This window comes from Paroedura picta, chromosome 9 (genome assembly GCF_049243985.1).
Source record: "Paroedura picta isolate Pp20150507F chromosome 9, Ppicta_v3.0, whole genome shotgun sequence".
In the NCBI taxonomy this organism is placed as follows: domain Eukaryota; kingdom Metazoa; phylum Chordata; class Lepidosauria; order Squamata; family Gekkonidae; genus Paroedura; species Paroedura picta.
The window spans coordinates 22,521,972-22,544,875 of NC_135377.1; the positions used below are offsets into that span (position 1 = coordinate 22,521,972).

Sequence of the window (22,904 nt, forward strand, 5' to 3'; positions counted from 1 at the left end):
AACAAGTTTCTCCTCAGAAGGAATTTAAAGTACTTCCCAAGCATTAAGAACCACCGCAGCACAAACAAGACTGGCTAAGCAACAGGGAAAAATGCCTGTCCTTCGAACCATTTTATTCTGCTAACATTTCCAGTTGCAGTAAAATGCATCACCACAGAAGTGAAATGTATCAGTTAACAGAAACACAATAAAATTTCTCTATTAACACAGCACAGAATGCAGAGGTGGAAAAAAAAGAAAAACTCAAGGAATTTATTTAGTTCAAGATAATAAAACAGAAGAGTTAACTTCCTTTTTCTGCACTACCTTCCCTTATTATAAACTGCCATCGTTTATAAGTGTATCTGAAATTTTGGTGTAAACGAATGTAAAATAAAGATTGACTGATAAATCGTTTAAAATGTACAGTGTGCTTTACCTGTTGATAATGAACCAAGCGACTGTCAGCATCCCTGCTAGCCAAGTTCCGCTCATCAGCCAGCTAGTCACAAACAACGCAGTCACATAAATCCCTTGCAGTCCAAACACTATGCCAATGTAAAAATACACTGGCTCGATAACTTCCTGAAAATGGAAGGAGTCTTTTTAAAAACTGGAAAACAAGTTGCAAACAGGCACCACAACCAGAACAGAAAGAGAAGCACAACAGATCCAGAAGGGTAGAACAACAGACCTAAAAGGCTAAAAGATGATGCTCAGGGGAGCAAAGGCACCCAAGCATCTTCAGAAAGTTGATGAGGACAGGTGGAGCTATTGGCCATTGGAGATTTGATTGGACCGGTCATATACTCTCAGCCTAATTTATACCTCACAGGTTGTTATGACAATAAATGAAGGACAGAAGAATGATTTAAGTTGCTTTGGGTTCTCATTGGGAGAAAAGCAGAGTATAAATGTAAATAATAAATTCAATAAACGAGTTTTTTAAATTAATTTTGTTGCTGCTCCAGAAGAATAGAACACTCTCTCACCAGTTTATCAAGGGTCATGCAGCATTCTAATTTATTAACAGTGTCATCTACACTGGACTTATACCCTTATTAGTATTGCACTTGTTAGCACTGCCTCTTTCTCTCACTGTCTAGACAGCATGTGGGTTCACACAACCCAGAGCATACAGTGAACCAGCATTTTCTTGGCCCACAAAGCACTTCCGAGGCCCCATTCATCAGGTATTAGCTGCATCTCCAAATACAGGGCTATTACTATGACGTAAAAGAAGCTACTTGCTTTAGGTTGTGTAAGAGAGATACCTACTTCACTGCCAGATGCATGATATAATGCACTGGCAATCAACTCAGGATATAAAGTCATTTTTTGCACTGCATTCATGGTCTTCAATGACAGAGTTCTGTTGTCCCGGGTAAGTTCATATATACCTGAGGATAACAAAAAGAACTGTATCAGTTAAGAAATTTTTAGTCGTCAAGACTGATTAGGCTTTGTTGGCTAATTTCATGTCTACGCGGCTTCTTTCCACAGACTGAAATTCTAGACATAGTATCAAAAATTTTAGCACCTTAAGACCAACAAAGCGTTACTTATTCATTTATTTATCTTGCCCTTCTCAACACTGCCACCTGAGAGCATCTTACAACATAGTTATAGAAATATAAAATATATACAATAATTTATAAACAGTTATAAAATTTAAAAACAATCTAAAATCAGTCAATCAGCTGCAGGGGCAGAATAAAATAAAGAGCAACTTGATTTTTGGTTTTTATTCTAGGTGTGAGCTTTTGTCTGCATGCATACTTCCATAGACGATGAAATAGGAATCACCAGAGTGCAAATATAAGGAGAGTGAATTAGCAGTAAATTAGTTGACAGCATCGTGAAGCTAACCGACATGAGGTGGTGGATTCTTCATTTTTACAGGTTTTAAGTGTTGGGGGCGTTGTGGTTCTTAGCAATGGGATGGACTAGTTGACCCGGGTGGTCCCTTCTAGCTCTGAGATTAAATTAAATAAAAGGTACTTCCTCTTGATCTTGCTTTGAATCTTCAAGATGAATTTGACATAAAATCCAGGAACTGAACAAAATGTGGGGTTGTTCAAACATAAGAGGTGCCAAGCAGTACAAGGAAAAGGTAATACAGGCCTCCCGCCGGGGCTGGCTCCAGATTTGACGAGCATGGGCCCTTGGCAGACAGTGCTCAGGGGCCCCTCTCCCCTCCTGTGCTCACCACCAGGAGTCCTGCTCACACCCCTGTTCCTGCCCCCACCTGCATGTGCCTCCTTCCTCTGCCTGCTGCAACTCTCTGCAGCAACTAGGAGTACAGGAGGCAGAGCACCTGCAGTGCGAATGGGCAAGGGAAGGGTATGCAGACTGGTGGCAGAAGTGGTTGGCAGTGGGCCCCACCAGAAACCCTAGGCTGATGTCCCACTTCAGGCCATGCTGATGCCAGTCCGGACTTCCAAATATGCAATGAAGCCCACAGCTTTTATTAGCATTAGGCTTTTCCATGAACAAAGCTGCCTTATACCATTAAACCCACCTTAAACCATTAGCCCACCCGTCTCAGTAAAACCTACTCTGATTGGCAGTGTGTGTTAGGCAGAGTAATATCTTTCCTAATGCCTGTCACCCAAGACACTTTATCTGTAGATACTAAGGACTTAGGCTGGGATCGTCTGCATGCAAAGCATTTAATCTACCACTGAGCTATGGTTCTTCCTCTCCTATGCCTGTCTGTAAAATCTAGGCCAAGGGGTGGGCAAACTGTGGCCCTCCAGATGTCCATGGACTACAGTCCCCATGAGCTTCTGCCAGCGAATTGTAGTCCATAGACATCTGGAGGGCCACAGTTTGCCCACCCCTGGTCTAGGCCCAGGCCTGCACTTTGCCAGCTGCTGACCTTCTGTCTAACAGCAGGCACGAACACAGAAAAAGCACCACTCAACCTTCTTCAATTACTGGCGTTTAAGTCTCATTAATGAGAATCTGGCTCTCAGCATGTAGGAAGGTGCATTCGTCTTACCTCTTTCAAAGGAAGGCGCCTTTAGCAATTCTTTATAAAACGAGTAATAAACAGCACTATCGCCCTGAAAGGTGATTTCTCGCTCAAGCTCCTAAGAAAAAAGCACCAAAAACAAGTTATGCTCACCCTTTCCTTTAATTCAGTTTTTAAAAACCCACAAAAAACAGGAGAAACTACTGAAAGAGATTTTTAGCGGAACACGGGGAAAACGGACTTCAGCCTCTTCCCATTGGGTGCAGCTTCCCAGAAACACTTCCTCTGGTCCTTTTTTAAGCAAAGGTGCCAGATAGAGAAATTGGGTCTGTCACTCCTTCCATAATGCATAGGTCTCTGGGCTATTTACAGAGCCCTTCCTGGCCTTGGGCCCTCATATCTGCAAGACCGCCTCTCCCCCTCTGCTCCACCATGACAACTTTGCTCATCTGCACAGGGCCTTCCAGAGGCGCCACCCTGCAAAAGGCCAAGATCAACAGCAGCTGCCTTCTCTGCCCCCCACCCCCCACCCCAGATGATGGAGTGGTGTGCCTGAGGGGAAGGTTCCCATGCTTGGCTTTCTGTAAACTATTTAAAACAGAGCAGCTCAGGAAGGGTGTTTTTTAATAAAGGAAAAATGTTTCCTTTATTGTTTCCTTGAAATGCTTCAAGATGTTTTAGCACAGGGAACGAGACTGTACTACTATTATTATCTGTTGTTGTACATTTTCATCTTGTTCTCACTGTATTACATTTTGGCAAGCTTTAATCAGATATTTAATTGTAGTGGTAGAGTAATGCATAAATTAGCATGGTTTGTTAGTTAGAAATGCATATAGCTCAGCTGATATTCAAACCGAATATCATTTTGCACAATTTATGTAACAATATTACAATGGCTAAGGCATGTGTGCAAATCCATATATATGTAATACCATTTCTTGCATTGTTTACAATGTCATGTTCAATAGTTATGCCTTGTTTCGAATCTCTGCAATCCTAGGACATTGTTGATTAGATGAATCCTCCTCCCATTGATGGAGCAAATTCACATTGCATTATCTACTCTGGGTCTCAGTGGCAAAGGCAGACTATAAACAATACATATAAATTTTAAGTTTAGCGTCAATGGGCCAAGGGAGGGGATTCTAATTCAAAAACAGTTAAGTAAACAATGCAAGCCAGGAGGTAGGCTGCAGCTGTAATAAGGTGAGAAGCTTAACTAAATCTTAACTGGGGTGAGTTAGAGAACAATCTGCATCTCCGATTGCCCACCAGCTAGCTCCTCAGTCCTGTACACACCATCACCATTGAAAAGTACCTGCTCACCAGGTAATCTTTAGTTTCTCCTCCAGATACTTGGGAAGAGTTTGGTCAAGTGCCTAAAATATCATCACCTACCATGAGGCTGGGAGTTCAATCCCAGCAGCCGGCTCAAGGTTGACTCAGCCTTCCATCCTTCCGAGGTCGGTAAAATGAGTACCCAGCTTGCTGGGGGGTAAACGGTAATGACTGGGGAAGGCACTGGCAAACCACCCCGTATTGAGTCTGCCAAGAAAACGCTAGAGGGCGTCACCCCAAGGGTCAGACATGACTCGGTGCTTGCACAGGGGATACCTTTACCTTTACCTTTACACCTTTGCAAACAAGCCTGAACTTAAATAGCACCTTTGCAGTGCAGCCCTAAACAGAGCTACACCTTTCTAAGTCCACTGAAGTCAACAGGTTAAGAAGGGTTTAACTCTGGTTAGGATTCCACCGTAAGTGACACCGAACCACAGACATAGAGAAACAGAAGCCCTGTGACAACTGTAAGGCAAAACGAGGAGCCAAAATAACCGTAACTACACCTGTGCATCCACCTCCCTCTTCCCTGCAGTCTTCCTGTGTAAAAATAACCATTGGCAGAAGATGATTTTGCCCATAATGATTGGTATAATCATTGTATGTAGTGGCTGCTTGATCCAGATACATGTGATGTAAAAAGGCCAGTGCAACTCATGACTCCCTGAATCAGGTATAGACGTGTGTTGCTGAATACCACTTGCTAGGTGCAGGCAACAAAGCCAGGAGGCTGCTATCAAGGCAACTTGATAGGTTGTACAGGCCTATGCTGGAAACCTACATTGCAGGCTTACCGACTAGACTCTGGTCTAGAACCATCAAAACCAGTGGGCTTAAATTGACATGACTCTGCACAGGATTTCACTGCCTCCTACATGATATTTTCTTCTGAAGAAAAACCCATGGAGCAGTTCTTGAGATTGGAATGCACTACATAAGTAACAAGTCGGAACCTCACAATCAGATAATCAAATTTGAAGAAAAGTGTATTCTGTTCCTAGTGCCTCTACTGCCTTACCGGCCTGCCGGAGAACCAGAACCTGCGTTCGTGGTATGTTGAAAGGTACATGGCATACATCATCCCACTGACGATGGCTGCAATGCAGCCGAAGAAAAGCTTTGCAAAACGTGGAATTAAAACATCTGCATGGGAAAGAATGTTACAGACATCAGTAAAAGTCTACTGAAAACTCATTCTGAGCATAAATCATCCTTTCAAAATGAAAGCAATGGTTCCCTTAACCCGAGTCCACTTAACCCACCAGTGATCCAGACTAAGCTTTACAACAGTACACAAGTTATGTATTCTAGCTCCTACCAATAATTTCTGGCTTCTAACAATATAAAGTTTAAGGATTTGTCTTACAACAGCTGTCCCCAACCCCCGGTCCGGGGACCAGTACCAGTCCGTGGATCAGTCAGTACCGGGTCACGTCTCCTTCTCATCCTCCTCCCAGGCTGCCACCCTGCCACTCTGCTGCCGGCTCACCTTTGGTGCTCTCTGGCAGCCATCATAGCTGGGGCTCCCCCTCGGCGTGGCTCTGCGCAGCTGCTACTGGCAGCGCCCCCCAGTGGGCTGTGGGAAGTCAGGGGTGCGGCAGGAAAGCAAGCAGAGCAGGGGCTCAGGCAGTGGCGATGACGTCCCTCGGCAAAAGACTACCCCCCCCCCGGCCTCAGTAAAACTGTCAAGCGTTGACCGGTCCCCAGTGATAAAAAGGTTGGTGATGACTGTACCATGCACCTACAATTCAATTCAATTCACGCGTGTTGGTATCCCACGATGCCTCCCAGATCTGTGTTTGCACTGCTGACATGAACCATGTCTGTAGGGACATGGAAGTTCTGCCTGGGATCCTCTCCCAAAAAAGGCTAAAAATGCATAAAGGAATCAACCCTTAGCCAGCAGATATGTAGAGCTGTTCCCAGTCCCTATGAACTGCTCTTTTTCTTGAAAAGTAAAAATAGAAGAAAATCCTTTGTCTCTGAATACAAACCAACCAAGGCACATAACTTGAAATAAGCACAAAAGAATTTATATTCCCCTGAATATCTTTTTACAGATTATAGATTAGGTCCTATTGGAGGACTGGAGACGTGGCAGAAGACTGGAGGAAAGCGAATGTTATCCCAGTCTTCAAAAAAGGGAGATTCAAGTGGGTAGCCTGGTTGGTCTGAAGCAGCACAACAAAGCAAAATCAGAGTCCAATGGCACTCTGATTTTGTTTCAAAAAGGGAGGAGAGATGACCCAACACACTACAGGCTAGTGAGTCTGACCTCAGATGCAGGGAAGATAATGGTGCAGATATTAAAAGGGGCGATCTGCAATCATGTGGAGAACCATTAGTTGATCTGGGGACATCAGCACAAATTTGTCTCCAACAGGTCCTGCCAGACCAAGTGACGGGCTTATTAGATTGTGGAAACTCAGTGGACGTTGTTTATCTAGATTTCAGTAAGGCTTTTGACAAAGTTCCCCATGAAGTTCTGACAGGTAAACTGGAGAACTGTAAGCTGGATTTTCAGATGGTTTGGTGGATAAGGAACTGGCTCGAAAACCAAATCCAACGAGCGGTTGCCCATGATATTTTATCAGAGTGGGGGGAGGTGAGCAGCAGAGTGCCACAGGGCTCAGTATTGGGTCCAGTGCTTTTTTAACATTTTTATCAATGATCTGGACCAAGGGATAGGGGGACTCATCATTAAATTTTTGGATGACACAAAATTGGGAGGAGTAGTGAACACCCCAGAAGACAGCGTACGAGATCGACAAGAATGATCCAGGTCCTGGGGACCAAGTCATATGAGGAAAGGCTGAGAGACTTGGGAATGTTCAGCCTGGAGAAGAGGAGGTTGAGAGGGGACATGATTGCTGCCTTTAAGTATTTTAAAGGTTGTCACTTAAGAGGACAGGGAGTGGTTCCTGTTGACAGCAGAGGAGAGGACCCACAGTAATGCGGTTAAATTACGTGGAGAACGATATCGGCTAGATAGCAAGGGGGAAATTCACAGTCAGAGTAGTTCAGCAGTGGAATTGACTGTCTAAGGAGGCAGTGAGCTCCTCTTCATTGGCAGTCTTTAGGCAGCAGCTGGGCAAGTGCTTATCTTGAATGTTTTAGGCTGATCCTGCATTGAGCAGGGACTAGACAGCCTGCATGGCCCCTTCCAACTCTATGATTCTATGATTAAAATTCATTGTATTTTCACTACTAGCAATCCTCACCCAGCTCAAACCATCTCAGTTAAATACCTATCTTTAAACACAATTCCCAACCTTTTATTTGTTGCTTTTATTAATTTACTTCAGCCTTTATTTCTGATGAGGACCCAAAGAGGCTTCCATCATTCCCTCTTCCAATAAAAGGGACTCTGGTTCCCGCAGTCCCCTAGTTCAGACTAGACCTGAACTATCCTTTACTTGCAAATGGGAATCACAAAACCAAACAGAGTATATTTCTTTCCCAAAAGGATGCCTTTAAATGAGAAGCTTCCATTTTGAGCAGAGGAATGGCAGAGGCATGGGAAGGCGTACTTAGTTCTGCCACCTTGAGATAAAGCAGAATATAAATGTTTAAGTAAATTTAATAGAACAGTACCCATTTGCATTGTTTTACTAGGAGCAAAGAGAGATTCCAAGTAGAAAAAGGACTTAACTTACATCTTGGAGATTTTGGGGGCTTTTGGCTTTCTTCATTTCCCTCTTTTGGAGCTCCCTCTTTGTTTCCAGTGCCATGTGGCTTCTTTCTTTGTCTCAGCTCTACAGTACCTTACAACACATCCAAAAGTTATTTATTTAAAATATATATATATATATTCAGAAGGTATTTCTCAAATTTTCACAGTTAACAATTAGTCATTTAAAAGTATGTCTAATATTTATCATGACATTAAAAATGTATTGTACTTTAAAAAAAACCCATTTAATAGGCTGCTCTTCTGATTGCATGTGCATGCCACACATTACATTACATATGAACATAATGCTGGGCTGTGGAGAGCATTGGCCCTGCCAAAAGGTAGAAACCAGTTTAGTATGTAGCTTAATTCTGAGAATTATTCAAGCAAGTTGTATCGGAAGACTTTGTTCCACTAAGCTGGACCTGATGTCTCCTTGACAAATCGTAGAAGGGCATCAATGCATCCGACACATTATCTGCTAAGATACTACTGCAATGAGCCAGTGGCCCCCAGATGCACCCAGATTTGTCAGTCCTGATGCAGAATTCCATGCTTGCAGCACCTGACTTTTTCTTTTTATGCTTTGGAGGGCACTGCACATAAACAACAAGGGTTTTCCAAAGAAGTCAGAACTATATTATTATAAACATTAGGATGCCGTGAAAGCAAAACATGAATGTTGACATTTAACAGTTCCTATCAGTAGGGCAAAGAATGAATTTGCTTCAGTGTGCAAGGACAGAATACTCAGGTTTTCAAGGATAATCAAGTTAGGAGAACGGGCACCTGCTCAAGCCTTTTTATACATTCATGCAAAGTGTATTTATTAAAAATTAAACCGTGGGATTAATCCTATAGTTGCCAACTTCCAGGTAGATCCTGTGGATTTCCCAGAGCTGATAGCTAGACTAAAAAGATTGGTTCCCCTGGAGGAAGTGGATGCTTTGAAAGAAGGAGTAATAGAAGGAGTAATAACTTCAGCAGACGTACAGGGTAGAATGTATCATTAGTTATACTGAAGACAAAAAAAACATTGTTCTGTGTTGATACTGGCTGTGCTGAAAGCCGTAGCAAGTATGCTGTGAGAGATGTGATGCTCTTATCAGTAAAGAAGAAACATTTATATGACCCTCTGATTATTGTGAATGTCCATAGATGGGAGTAATAAGGTATTTGGAAAGGTGTGCTTGGTAGTTGTATATCGAAAAAGGTAATTTATGCATGCCTGAGAAGTAGTTTGCTATTGTACTATAAAAGCTAACGCCAAGATGTCTAGGGCGAGTCCTTTGGCTAATTCTCTGCTTGAATCTCCCTTTATTGCAATACAGATCTATCTGCTTCTGGAATCTCGTTGGCTGTGTCTTTAATTGGAATGGGGTATACCAGACAATTGGCCATTTGGCCTACACAGGCTCTACTCTCAGACCTTTAGGAATTTTCCAACATTAAGCTGACGGTCCCCTCAAAGAGGTTTGTTTTATTAGACAAACCTGAACATTAGATTAAGCACAACTCATGAAAGTTTGCTCAGATTTCCCAACACCAAAACAATTTCCACAAAAGCAAAAAATGAAGTGGAAATTTCTTACCTAACATTACATCTAAACTATGTAAGTTGAGCCCACAATCTATCTGGCCACAGTGCTGTATCAAATAAATTTGATTTGAGCCCACAAAACCTTTAGATATTTTGACAAGAAAAACTTTCCTTAGAAATGGAATATTAAACCTAGTGTGAAACTTATATAAAACCCTGGTTGCTGTGCTAAATTTTATAAATTTCAGGTTTTTTATATCTCATTAGATAGTATTATCTAATGATCTCCAAGATCACTGCAGATGGGGACTGCAGCAAAGAAATTAAAAGACGCTTCCTCCTGGGGAGGAAAGCTATGGCAAATCTAGACAGCATCCTAAAAAGCAGAGACATCACCTTGCCAACAAAAGTGTGTCTAGTCAAGGCTATGGTATTTCCAGTTGCAATGTACGGCTGCGAAAGTTGGACCATAAGGAAGGCAGACCATCAAAGAATTGAGGCTTTTGAACTCTGGTGCTGGAGAAGACTCTTGTGAGTCCCTTACAAACTGGTCAGTGCTAGAGGAGATCAGCTCTGACTGCTCTTTAGAAGGCCAGATCCTGAAGATGAAACTCAAATACTTTGGTCACCTCATGAGAAGGAAGGACTCCCTGGAGAAGAGCCTAATTCTGGGAGCGATTGAGGGCAAAAGAAGAAGGGGACAACAGAGAATGAGGTGGCTGGATGGAGTCACTGAAGCAGTAGGTGCAAACTTAAATGGACTCCGGGGAATGGTAGAGGACAGGAAGGCCTGGAGGATCATTGTCCATGGGGTCACGATGGGTCAGACATGACTTTACACCTAACAACAACAGATAGTATTATATATTCCTTAACTCGTGTGAGGAAGTTTCTGACTTAGTCTGACAGGGCATGGTGTTTGGCCACCATGATACAAGCCTCAGAAATCTCTATGGTACGCTCTACATGCAGGTATATTTGAAGATCGATGGAGACACCAACTGGAGCCCACCTATTACTGTAAAGAGTTGATGGGAACGCTGAAACCTGCATAATGAGACCTTCAGCAGTTTTCTCCCTTTTATATTCATAACAATGTTTTATTTTACAAGCAGCTCTCTTTTTGTTTCCTAAAGTAACCCTCATAGGGAATTAAAGAGTTGGGATATTCCTAATAAGGAAAAAAGATTCTATTTCCCCTGAAGGATTGGAGGGCCTGAAGCTGCAGGGAGCAGCATTCCTTTCTATGAAACTATACATTAATATTTCAGGTATGAGAACTTCTTATACTAATTACTGGAAGGGTGTATTTCATTCATATTAATTGGCTGTTAATCTGTATTTTAATTGTTGTTGGAACTTTCTGAAACAGATATTATCCCTGAGGGATTGGAGAGCCTGAAGCTGCAGGGAAAAGCACTCACACCTCAGAAGCACTCCTTTCTTTGAAACTACATATTTATATTAATATTTATGGGTTACCAGAAACTTATGTAAATAACAGAAGACACCCCAATGCAGAGCAGAGCTACAAATTAATGCATCTTCAAGAGACTCACTAGACACAAGTCAGAAAGCCTGAGCCCCTTATCTGCTGAAATACAACACACCTGAATTGTTACATGTTGGTTGCTGTTGTATATGCTTAATTATTGTTCCAAATATGATGTCTTTGGTTTCTTGTTATTTTCCTAAATGCAAATATCACAAGGTAGGATCACTCTGTCATAGATATGAACTCTCTCAGTCCAAAGTTTAAACTATTTATTCAATATTGATGATCTTTGATTTAAATAGGTTCTACAAGCACAATTCAATTCAAATTGCTGGCTTTCACATTTAGCTTTCCCAGATGCCATCTTTATCAGAGGCTAGAAAGACGAGCACAGAAAGGAGTAGGGCCTTTCCTGTAATAGCACCAAGACTGCAGAACTAGTTTCCCAAGAAGCTTAGCTCTGAACTACAGCAAGCTGGAGAAAGCTGCTTGCTCTGCTCAAGGCTTTACTACTACTTGACAGCCTGTTTATTATACAGCTCATATCGCTATTGTTTTTATCTTGTACTGTTGGTCCTTTGCAGTCTGTTAGCCACTCTGAGGCCCCAAAAGAAGGCACACCATCCAATCTAATTAATAAAGGAAAGAAACTCCTTATGTTCCCCTCAGAGCACTTCACTTTGCAGGTGCTAATCTGCTGGAGGTTCCTGGCCCCAAAAGATGCATGCCTGGCCTTGACTCAGGCCAGGGCCTTTTCGCTGCTGGCCCCAACCTGGTGGAATGAAGGCTCTAACAGGGCTATCAGAGTTCAGCAGGGCCTGCAAAAAGGAGCTCTTCTACCAGGTCTTTAGCTGAAATCAGAGCCAGGAAGAGGGGACTCTCCTCTGGTTACGCAATAACATCCAGTGTACCCTACCCTGGGGACGGAATATACCGCCAATTTTCTTTTATCCTCTTTTGCGTCACCCCAAGGGTCAGACGTGACCCGGTGCTCGCACAGGGGATACCTTTACCTTTATCTATGTTTTGTTGTTTTGTTAAAGGATGTGGTTTTATTATATTTTATGAGGGCTGTCATATAGTATCCCGCCATGAGTCTCCAGCTAAAAATCTAAGGAATCAATAATAAATAATAACGAATAAACAAGGTGAAAGAGAAGTACACAGCCACATCAAGGCAATTTCATCCATTCAACACAACGCAGGCAGTGGGAAAACATGCAACCCTTTCGGGCAACTTCGACACAAAATAATGCTATTCATGGGCGTCTTGCATGGGCGACTGTCAGCCAGACTCCGCATTCTCCCCGAAGCCCAAGCACTCCGGGGTGCTAATGTGCTCCGAGAAAACCAGCCTGACAACTCTACACAACACTCAGACAACGAAAACTTTGGTCTTCTGCAAACTGCAGACTCCACTCCAGAGAGCCAGGGCGTTCCTACTGCCAATGCCGGAGTCCCAGGGAGGCTCCCAACTCCACACACAGTTCTTTGTGCTGCCCGACGCATAAATCCCCCCTGACCCTTCAGCAGCACCCGCAGAGCACCCCTCCGAGCCCCTCCACCTGCTGCTAGCCGGGTGCACACCCCCAGGGGAGGGGAACCCTGGGAAGGGGACACCACCCGCCCCCAAAGGCTCACCTTCCTCCATCTCCAGGCGTCCCGGCAAGGGCTCTGAGCCGCCGCTCCCCCAGCCGGCTTCCCGAGGGCAGGAGAGGGACCACAAACCTCCCTGCACACGCCCCCCCGGCGGCAGCAGAAGCCGCCGCTCACCACTTCCTGGGAGCGCCCCTGATCCCGAGGCGGCCGCTTCTGCCTGGATTCCAAGGCCGCCGGGAACCTTTCTTCGCAAGGAGCGCGGAAGCAGCCGGAAGATCATTGGCGAAGGACCGAGGCGATGCCAGTCCTTTCTCGGCTACATCCGCCCCGACGTCACCCTTGCTAGCGAGCAAGGCTTCTGAAGCGCGCAGCCAGGGCGATCTCCGGCTCCTCTTCCTCAGCCCCGGGGGAAGGAAGCGTCGGAGACGCATGGCTGCCTTTTCTCCAGGGAATGAGCCTGGGGGGTCTTGGGTGAAAATCCAGGTTCAAAAACTCCAGGAAATTTGGAGGTGGAGCCTGGGGAGCACAGGGACCTCAGTGGGGTGCAATGCCCCAGAATCTATCCTCCAAAGCAGGGGTAGTCAACCTGTGGTCCTCCAGATGTTCATGGACTACAATTCCCATAAGCCCCTGCCAGCATTTGCTGGCAGGGGCTCATGGGAATTGTAGTCCATGAACATCTGGAGGACCACAGGTTGACTACCCCTGCTCCAAAGCATCCGTTTTCTCCAGGAGAACTGATCTCTGGAGATGAGCTGTAATCCTGGGGAAGCTCAGGTCTCACCTGGAGGTTGGTATCCTTAGGTGGATATTGGTCTGAAGCAATAGGACAAAGTTTGAGGCCGGTGGCACCGTTGAGACCGATTAAGTTTAACTCTTGGTATAAGTTGTCGTGTAAAGCAGTCATTCTTAAGCCAGGGTTACTAATAACCCCAGGGTTGCTGCAGAGCCCCAGAGGGGTTATTCTAGTGTGTGTGTGTGGAATTTAATTTTTATGTAATAATAATAATGATATGATGATGATGATGGAAACAACCTAAAACTTTTATTTGAATACACCTTTATTAAAATTTAGTTACAATCACAGTGTGAAGGCCCCCTAACGGTACAGTACCACAGGGCCCATGGAACTGTAGGACCTGTAGTGCATGCTGTATGTGCTACTAGGATAGTAGCACATTTCTGGGTACAGTGCCAGACATTCCACCCCCCAAGGCAACTATTTTCTTCAGGGGGACTGATCTTTGTAGTCTAGAGCTGTAATTCCAGGAGATTCCCAAGCCCCACCTACAGGCTGGTATCCCTGAGAATGATAGATACCAGGGATGGGGGCATCTTGCAAGTATCAAGGACCCGATAAAGCATGGATTGTAAGGAACTACTTAGTAATTGTCATTTTGTTTATTTTCCTTAGCGCACATACCTTTGTGGCAGGTACTCCGAATTTTGGCCTTCAAGAAATGAAATTGTTTAATTAGTGATTCAGCCTGAGTATCTGCATGAATCTTTTGTAATGGTAAACTATCCATTTTCTGTTATGCAGACAGACTTTCTTATATTGGCGCTTTGCTGATATTTTGCTTTGAATTTTGATGCTGTTTTCCTCTTTAGTTATTAAAGGATGCTGAACCATGTAGCTTGATGTAAGAAATGCTTAACTGTACGCAGACTCAAGGTTCTAGCTTGCTCACTGAAATTACTAGAAGTCCAGTAAATATAAAGTTTTTGGCAGGCGAAATGTCTGGGATAATTGCACTTATGTGAAAATTCTATGTTGAATTGGAGCTTTAAGAAACGAAAATCATAAGCATACTGAGTTTCACGCTGAATGGCAATCGCTGTACCCACTTTGAAACTTCTTGAGTATTTGGAAACAGTCACTGCTAACTATTCTTCCTAATGCTGAAATTTTGATAAAAATCTAAGCCACCGCCCTCCAAAAAACACACACAAGAAACATGCTATTTACACAAATTGCATTTGTTTCCTTTTAAGTGTCAAGCCAATGCCTGATCTACAGCTGGAAAACATTTTCATTTTTTCCACAAGCACTTGATTTTACAGACTAGTGATCCATACGCGCTTTTGAAATACACACTATAAACATTCAGAAGTTTAGTATTCGCAATGCTGTTTACAGTTAACAGAATAAACCATTCTGTCATATCAGGAGTGCCATTTTCATGCAGAAAGGGGATAATTTCTTCCCCTCCCCCATTTTTCAGACCCCATGCAATTACTTCTCAAGAGATGGTCAACTTCTGGCCCATCCACTCCCTATACACAAGGGAGGGGCGATTACTGTAAACAATTTGTGGGGCTCTTATCTGTTGCAGGCATGCCGGAAGCCCAGATCCCTTTGGCTCAACACAGGCAGCGTTATGTGGGAAACATTGCCGTCATTTTTCTGAGGGATAAAAATGTCACCACTCCAACAAATGCTCTTAAAAATGCCCTGTTTCTCAGCAGTTTAATTGTAAATACAGCTAAGAGATGGCTTTGAATCCTTGCTGAGACTGGATCCTCTCTTAGAGAGGAATGTGATATGGCTTAACCTTGCAAATATTGCACTGTAATTGTTGCTGAGGTCATCTCATTTCATGTACAACTTTGTTTAGTCTCCTATTTAAAGTTGCCATTGGGAGGCAGGATGTTTTAACCAGCTGCACGTGACGTCTTCAGTCCCATTCAGACTTTGCAGGGAAGCAGCTCAATAGGATTTATTTTTGAATAAACATGCTTAGATTACACTGCAAAGTTTAACTGGCCAAGAAGACCATGTCATTTAGCCAAATGCATATCCCTATAAAGGTAAAGGTATCCCCTGTGCAAGCACTGAGTCATGTCTGACCCTTAAGGTGATGCCCTCTAGCGTTTTCATGGCAGACTCAATACGGGGTGGTTTGCCAGTGCCTTCCCCAGTCATTACCGTTTACCCCCCAGCAAGCTGGGTACTCATTTTACCAACCTCAGAAGGATGGAAGGCTGAGTCAACCTTGAGCTGGCTGCTGGGATCAAACTCCCAACCTCATGGGCAGACAGCTTCAGACAGCATGTCACTGCCTTACCACTCTGCGCCACAAGAGGCTCTTTGCATATCCCTATATTGACTTTAAAAAAAAACCATATGGGCCATTGGCTTTATTTTCTTTCTAAAACCCCTTTTCATTTAAATTCTGGTTGTGAAGAAATATGTGCAGCACAATATGTGTGGATTTACTTGGTAAAGCTAAAGATATTCGAATGCAGACTCCAACAGTGATTGCATAATCAGAAGATAAAGCTCCACTGTCTGCAGACTTTTGTTTACCCTCCTTGCATAGGCACAAAAGCATTTCAGTGTGATTTATTAGGAGTAAACAGTGACGTGGCTTCTGCCAGTGTTTGAGCAGCCCTGTTGTCTCAAATTGACCAAGCCAAAGGGTGCTTCTGGAGCGCACTATTCCTCTGCGCTCACCTTTATAGTCAATATATCATCATAATAGTGGGTGTGGAAGCCGATTACATAATTCCTAATGAGTACAGTAAACTCCCTCATAGCACACAGAGGTTGCAATTCTAAGAACTCTCTCTTGGAAATAACAAGACTTAGTTCCATGCAGACCTGTTTAGGATTGCTCCCTTAGACTTCCTTTCTTACCTGAAAGAATATTTACTGAACAATCTTTTATGTATCTCTTGGGGGGTGGGGGGGGACGTTATGTTGTTAATGATCTGCCTGCTTAAGAGCTTCCCGTCAATTGAGTGAGCTGCCGTGTTAGCGCAGAATGCTGACAAATGTACCAAGTTCTTTGGGAGGGCTTTCAATAACAGAATCTTTACAAACGATGCTGTTTCTGCGAGGATAATAAAAGATCATTTAGCTGGGAAAAACTTTACACTGGGCTTAGTGATGGGGAGTGTGAGCTCTGGAAGCTGAGGGGGAAACGGGATAAGAAGGAAATTGGATGTCGGGATGAACAGAGGGCCCAGTAAGCAACGGAAGGGAAGGCAGTTCAGAGACAGGAACTGAGGGGCGGTCAGAGAAGTATGAAAAGATATGAGAGAAGGGTACGCGGGGACTTAGAAGGGAGAATACAAGGAATCGGGAAAGGAGGAGCATAAGAAAAGGGGCCTAGCATGGAGGTTCATCCATTGCTAGAACAAAATAGGCTCCCCGTTTCTGAGGCTATGTGGGTGTTGCCAAGCTCCAGGTGGGTCCTAGAAATCTGAAACTACAATCGATCCCCAGACAACATAGATCAGTTAGCCTGCAGAAAGGAACAACTTTGCAGGGTAGACTCGATGGTAACAGTTTTAAAAGGGGATTAGATATATTCATATATATATGATATATAGAACCTCTTGTGGCGCAGAGTGGTAAGGCAGCAGACATGCAGCCTGAAAGCTCTTCCCATGAGGCTGGGAGTTCGATACCAGCAGTCGGCTCAAGAATGACTCATCCTTCCGAGGTCGGTAAAATGAGTACCCAGCTTGCTGGGGGGTAAACAGTAGTGACTAGGGAAGGCACTGGAAAACCACCCCGTATTGAGTCTGCCATGAAAACGCTAGAGGGCGTCACCCCCAGGGTCAGACAGGACCCGGTGCTTGCACAGGGGATACCTTTACCTTTTTAGATATCTTCATGGAAGACAGGTCTATCAGTGATGACTGGGGAACCTCTGCATTCAGAGGCACTAAACCTCTGAATCCCAGAGTCAGGAGTTTACATCAGGAGAAAGTCTCAGCTTCTGTGCCGAAATTTGTATACTGTTGGCTCTTCGGAGGAACTGGAAGGCCACTGAGACACGATGCTGTAGTAGATGGACCATTGGCCTGATCCAATACATCCGTTCTTATATAATTAAATCCTTTTGAACTCGTTCCCTTCCCAAATCAGACCCTTTTCACACTTCTTCTCCCCAACCCTAGGCAACCCTCCCAAAAGATCCTTCATGGTTGTGGAACCAAATTTATCTACCATTGTCTTCTACCAGAGGGTGAAGGCTTATCTGTTTCTGGCATTTCCACACCAACCCTCTTTCCTGTGTATGTGTTTTAACTGTGTGCAGGGGTAGTCAACCTGTGGTCCTCCAGATGTCCATGGACTACAATTCCCATGAGCTCCTGCCAGCAAATGCCAGCATTTGCTGGCAGGAGCTCATGGGAATTGTAGTCCATGGACATCTGGAGGACCACAGGTTGACTACTCCTGGTGGTTTGTTTAACTTTTGTTTTAGATGGGTTTTATACAGCCTGTTTTAAAAGTGTGTTTTAATGTTTTTGGTTGCTTGCTGCCTTTGGGACCCAGAGCTGGGGGGAAAGGCAGCATTAAAATGTTTAAAATGAAATATAGTCATGCACGTTGCCCTGACCTGGAGAGGCCAAGCTAACCTGATCTTATCAGATCTCGGCACCTAATCAGGGTTTGCCCTTGCAAGTAGTTGGGTGGGAGACCTGTGATGATAGCAGTGTCGTAATATGGAGGCATAGATACAAATGGGTAGCCGTGTTGGTCTGAAGTAGCACAATAAAATCAGAGTCCAGTAGCACCTTTAAGAAATCTTTGACAGCCAGTTTGGTGTAGTGGTTAGGAGTGCGGACTTCTAATCTGGCATGCCGGGTTCGATTCTGCACTCCCCCACATGCAGCCAGCTGGGTGACCTTGGGCTCGCCACGGCACTGATAAAACTGTTCTGACCGAGCAGGAATATCAGGGCTCTCTCAGCCTCACCCACCCCACAGGGTGTCTGTTGTGGGGAGAGGAATGGGAAGGCGACTGTAAGCCGCTTTGAGCCTCCTTCGGGTAGGGAAAAGCGGCATATAAGAACCAACTCTTCTTCTTCTTAATATGGAGGCAGACGGTGGCAAACCACCTTTGAATGTTTCCTGTCTTGAAAACCCCATGAAGTCGCTGTAAGGTAACTGAGACCTGATAGCACTATCCACCAGGAATACACGCCATTCACCAGAAGGGTGAGAAAGAAACGGCATTTTGGATGAGCAGGAAACTGGCAGGGCCAAGTTTCTCCCTGCCCCTCTTCAAGTTCTCACTATCACTAACTGCTTTGCCCCCACTTCACTTTTGGTAGCGGCCTGTTGCATTTCTGCCTCAATGTCTTCAGGTCCCCAAGATGGAGGGCGTCGACAGAAGAAAAGCAAAGGTGATAAAAGGCTAACCCAATGGCAACAATTTCCCAGGAACAAACTCTCTGCAGGGAATGGGCAGGGCCTCAACCCAAGGACACAAAACATGTTCTGTGAGAGGGGTGTGGTAGCAGGAAGGGACTGCCTGGCTACAGGCAGAGTTGCTGGGCTGGCCCTGGAGCCAAGGCAGAGACCTTCCCCAAACAGATCCTTCCAGGAAGAAGACTCCCTCCCCAGGCGCTTTGGAATGTCAAGAGGGAAAAATAAAACAAGCAGAAGTGTATTCTTTACTCTGCCCAATCCTTGCTTGCTGCCAGACCCCAGTCCTGCAAAAAGACAGCAATTGCCCAGGAATCAAGCCCAGCTGGAAAACATTTGTAGGGAGATAGGACTTTGAGGACTAGCTAATTCCAGAAATATAACTGTGTCACTCTTGTGTTGCCAGCCTCCAGGTGGCACCTGGAGGTTCCTGGCATTACACCTGGTTTCCAGATTGCAGAGATCATTTCCCCTCAAGAAAATGTGTTTTGGTGGGGGACTCTGGAATTATACCCCAATGAGGTCCCTCCCATAAGTGTCTCCTTAAAGACCATCAACATGTATTCCAGCGTGAAGTTTTATGAGCCAAGGGTCACTCCTTCGGCATCTGAGAAACTGAGCTCTGACCCATACATGGAATTGATGTTAGCCATAAGGTGCCACGGAACCACGGTTTGATTCCTTGCTGGTGGGGTTGGATCTCCCTGCAGCTCTCTCTCTGGCCACTAGTGGGCGGTGGTGCACAGGCTGAATCCCCGGCAGACTGACAGGTCCTGGCTGGGCTCAATGCATTATGGACTCAAACTCTTAAAACCCATAAGAGAGCTGGGGAGAAGGCCATATGGGAGATCTGGTCAGAATGTCATGACAACCTTTTGTATGCCAGACTGTCATCATAAACTGACCTAATTTTAGTTTAGCTGAGCAATACGTTTCCAGCATGGCCTGGGTTGGTGAGATCAGAAATTGAAAATGTACTGAAGGATGTGGTGAATCTTCAGGCTCTCACCACACTGAAGGAGGCAAATTTACAAGAAGCGATGATGATATAATGACAGTGGGTCCAAGCCAGAAGCATCGAATAGGCAGGAAGGCTTGGCATCAACGCTTTCTCTAAGTCGAGATTCCTGCAATGCACATTCCCACGTGTCTGTCACCTGTCGCTCACACATCGTTTTAAACCAGGTAGCCATAAGGAAGAGTGCTTGCACTCGAAAGCTCACACCTTGAATAAGTCTTTGTTGGTCTTAAAAGTGCCACTGGACTCTGATTTTGTTTTATCATTCTACCAAGGGGTAGTCAAACTGCGGCCCTCCAGATGTCCATGGACTACAGTTCCCATGAGCCCCTGCCAGCGAATGCTGGCAGGGGCTCATGGGAACTGTAGTCCATGGACACCTGGACTACAATTCCAATGGACATAGTCCATGGACATCTGGACTACAATTCCAATGGACATAGTCCATGGACATCTGGACTACAATTCCAATGGACATGGACATCTGGACTTCAATTCCAATGGACATAGTCCATGGACATCTGGAGGGCCGCAGTTTGGCTACCCCTAAACCATCACACACTCTCTCAACCCAAAATATGGTCCTGGGTAGACTTTCTGCAACATCTCCAGGGCTGCAGACGCCCAGCTCTCAGGCATCTTTGGAAATCACAAACATAATTTCCGAGCAACGAAAAGTGGGGCAAGGAGTCATCAAGAAAGAGAGGTGTGGCTGTGGGAACGCTGGAGGAAGGCAAGGCCTGTTCTTTCACACACTCTGAGTCACGGTTGGCATGGCACCGTTTGGCTTTGACGTCAGATCCCACGGGAGATTATTGTTGTTGCTGTTGTTTCCAACGGCTCCTGTGTTCTGCCAGCTGACTTCTTTTAAAAGCAACTGGAAATAGGGAGAAACAACAGGTACAAAGAGCTGTCTTTTGCAGGCATTTGGGTGACTGGCCCCTGCCAGCTCCCTTGCTAGAGCGAGAAGCCCAAGGGCCTGCTTCTGATCTGCAAAAAAGCTGCAGAGGACAGGTTCTGCAGTGAGGAGGGGAATTTAGCCAGACCACCCCCTCTTCTCCTCCCTCCCTCTCTTCCCCCCTTACACCGTGCTGTGAACCATGTTAAACTGGTGACGAGCTGCCCTGTTGCGTTAAAGCCCTCACCTGGGAAATCCCTTTGCTCTCATGAATCGGCTTGCCAGAGAGGCAATTCGTATATGTTCCGTATAACGACCTACTACAGTTGCTCTCAGGTTGGAACAGGGAATCCTGCCACAATTAAAAGTGGAGAGAAATTGAGATGCTTGGGAAAATCCTTACAGTTGGATGAGATTGAAGAAAGGGCACGAAGGCTAAGCAACTGCACTACAAGTCCTGGCTCAAATCTCATCTTCTCTCTTTTATTTATTATTTTATTTATGTTTCGATTTCTATACTTCCACTCTCGACAACAGCTGCCTCGTGGCGGTTTACAAAATATAAAATCAATAAAATCACAATACGACCCATAAACCCCATAACAAACAATTACGGCGGCTTAACTTCTCTAATTCTCCCAATGTCAGCTCTGCTGTTCCATCCTTAGGACCTATGCAGGTGGTCCTAGATGACCTAAACCTGAGGGATATGATCGTAAAGCATATAATAGGGCGGGACCTAGTTACTCTGCTCTGGTTCGGCCTCACTTGGAGTAACATTTTTGAACACCACACTTGAAGAGGGCATAAGCAGATAAACAAGCCATTCAGGTGCATCCTGCCAGCTGCAGATATATAGAGAAGGCATCTGCTTCCCGTGTTATGACTGATCTTACATGTTCACCTGGAGAGAAATGCTAAATATTATCAAAACGGATAAGGCTCCATAGACTATTAGCAAAATCCAGTGTGGTTTAGTGGTCAGAGTACCAGGCTAGGACCTGGGACCGCCATGGAAGTTTTCTAGGTGACCTTGGGCTGCTCTCATTCTGCTACCTCACAGGGTTGTTTTGCGAATAAAGGGGAAGAGAGGAGAATGCAGTAAGCCGCATTGGATTTCTGCTGGGAAGAGGTAGGGTATAAATGAAAGGAAGTAAACATCAAGCTCACATTGCTTGGCTTAAGCACTTGGCTTAATCTTTGGGGCGGTCTTGTGCAAGACATGTGAGTGATGGGATTCCCAAGTGACTCCTTTCCCACATCAAAACAGACAGACACAAAATGAAGCATCTACTGTGGACTGGAAGTTCTCCCCCATAGGGCTCATGCAGATAATAAGGTTTGTAAGCAGTCAAGAGTCGCCTTGTTAACTGTTTGATTTGCAAAAAAGCTTTTGCCACTCAGCCAATCCCTCCCTCTACCCCAGAAAACATGGAAGGGGAAGTCACTTTTCTTCTCTTTTTTAAAAAAAAATCCTGTTACCTGTCTAAGCTTGAAAATCACCTTTCCTTTCGCATGATTATGTGAACGCTGTTAATGCATGATAAAAGCCACTCTATAAACTGAGCACACTTCATACTCAATGAAAGTTCAACACATTACAGAAAAGGGAAAGTCTATTTTTTTAACAAAACCTGAAAACCTCTTTTAGTTTAATGTAATGTGTGAAAATGCCCTTCATCTTCAATGTCAGAGTAATATATGAAAGAGTCCAAATATTATACTGCAGTTGTAGAAAACCACTTCATTATTGTAAGAATGCATTATGTTCCCTGAGGGGATTTTTTCACATGCTTGTTCAAGTTTGCCATTGGTTTTTGAATGGCTCACACAGCTGGTTCTTTAACCGTAGATGGAGCCCCACGAGTGGGTCATGGTTCTCTCGCAGGTTTTATTGTCGTTGTTGTTGTTAATGGGGTGAGCTAGGAGAGAAGGCACTGGGAGGATGGGTGGCAAATGTGTTTGCCTTGACATAATGCAAATTACAGTCTTTTGCATCGCAATGCTATAGGAACCTACCTAATTCACAACATAGCCAAAAGATTAGGCCTATGAACAGAAAATATGAATCGTCCTACAAACCTCGTTTGGAGAAAGACCTGAATAAAATAACATTGTCCAGATTTTTTTTTTTAAATCCATATAATGGATTCTACCCATTGGTAGAAGAAATGCTTCTGGGTTTATAAAAAAATCCAAAATATTATAAAGATGTG

General features: G+C 44.4%; 1 protein-coding gene across 1 annotated transcript in view; it reads right to left on the reverse strand.

The window, feature by feature from the left end:
• The window catches only part of DPY19L4 (dpy-19 like 4), a 35,711-nt gene extending 22,809 nt beyond the window's left edge, over nt 1–12,902 (reverse strand). The window contains exons 1-6 of the mRNA XM_077351873.1: nt 12,650–12,902; nt 7,957–8,064; nt 5,319–5,443; nt 2,984–3,074; nt 1,258–1,379; nt 419–564 (exon numbers count right to left, since the gene is read on the reverse strand). Of these exons, the coding sequence (XP_077207988.1) occupies nt 419–564; nt 1,258–1,379; nt 2,984–3,074; nt 5,319–5,443; nt 7,957–8,064; nt 12,650–12,887 (830 nt within the window). The 5' untranslated portion in view covers nt 12,888–12,902. The remainder of the gene's footprint in view (nt 1–418; nt 565–1,257; nt 1,380–2,983; nt 3,075–5,318; nt 5,444–7,956; nt 8,065–12,649) is intronic.
• Nucleotides 12,903–22,904: the final 10,002 nt, after the last annotated feature.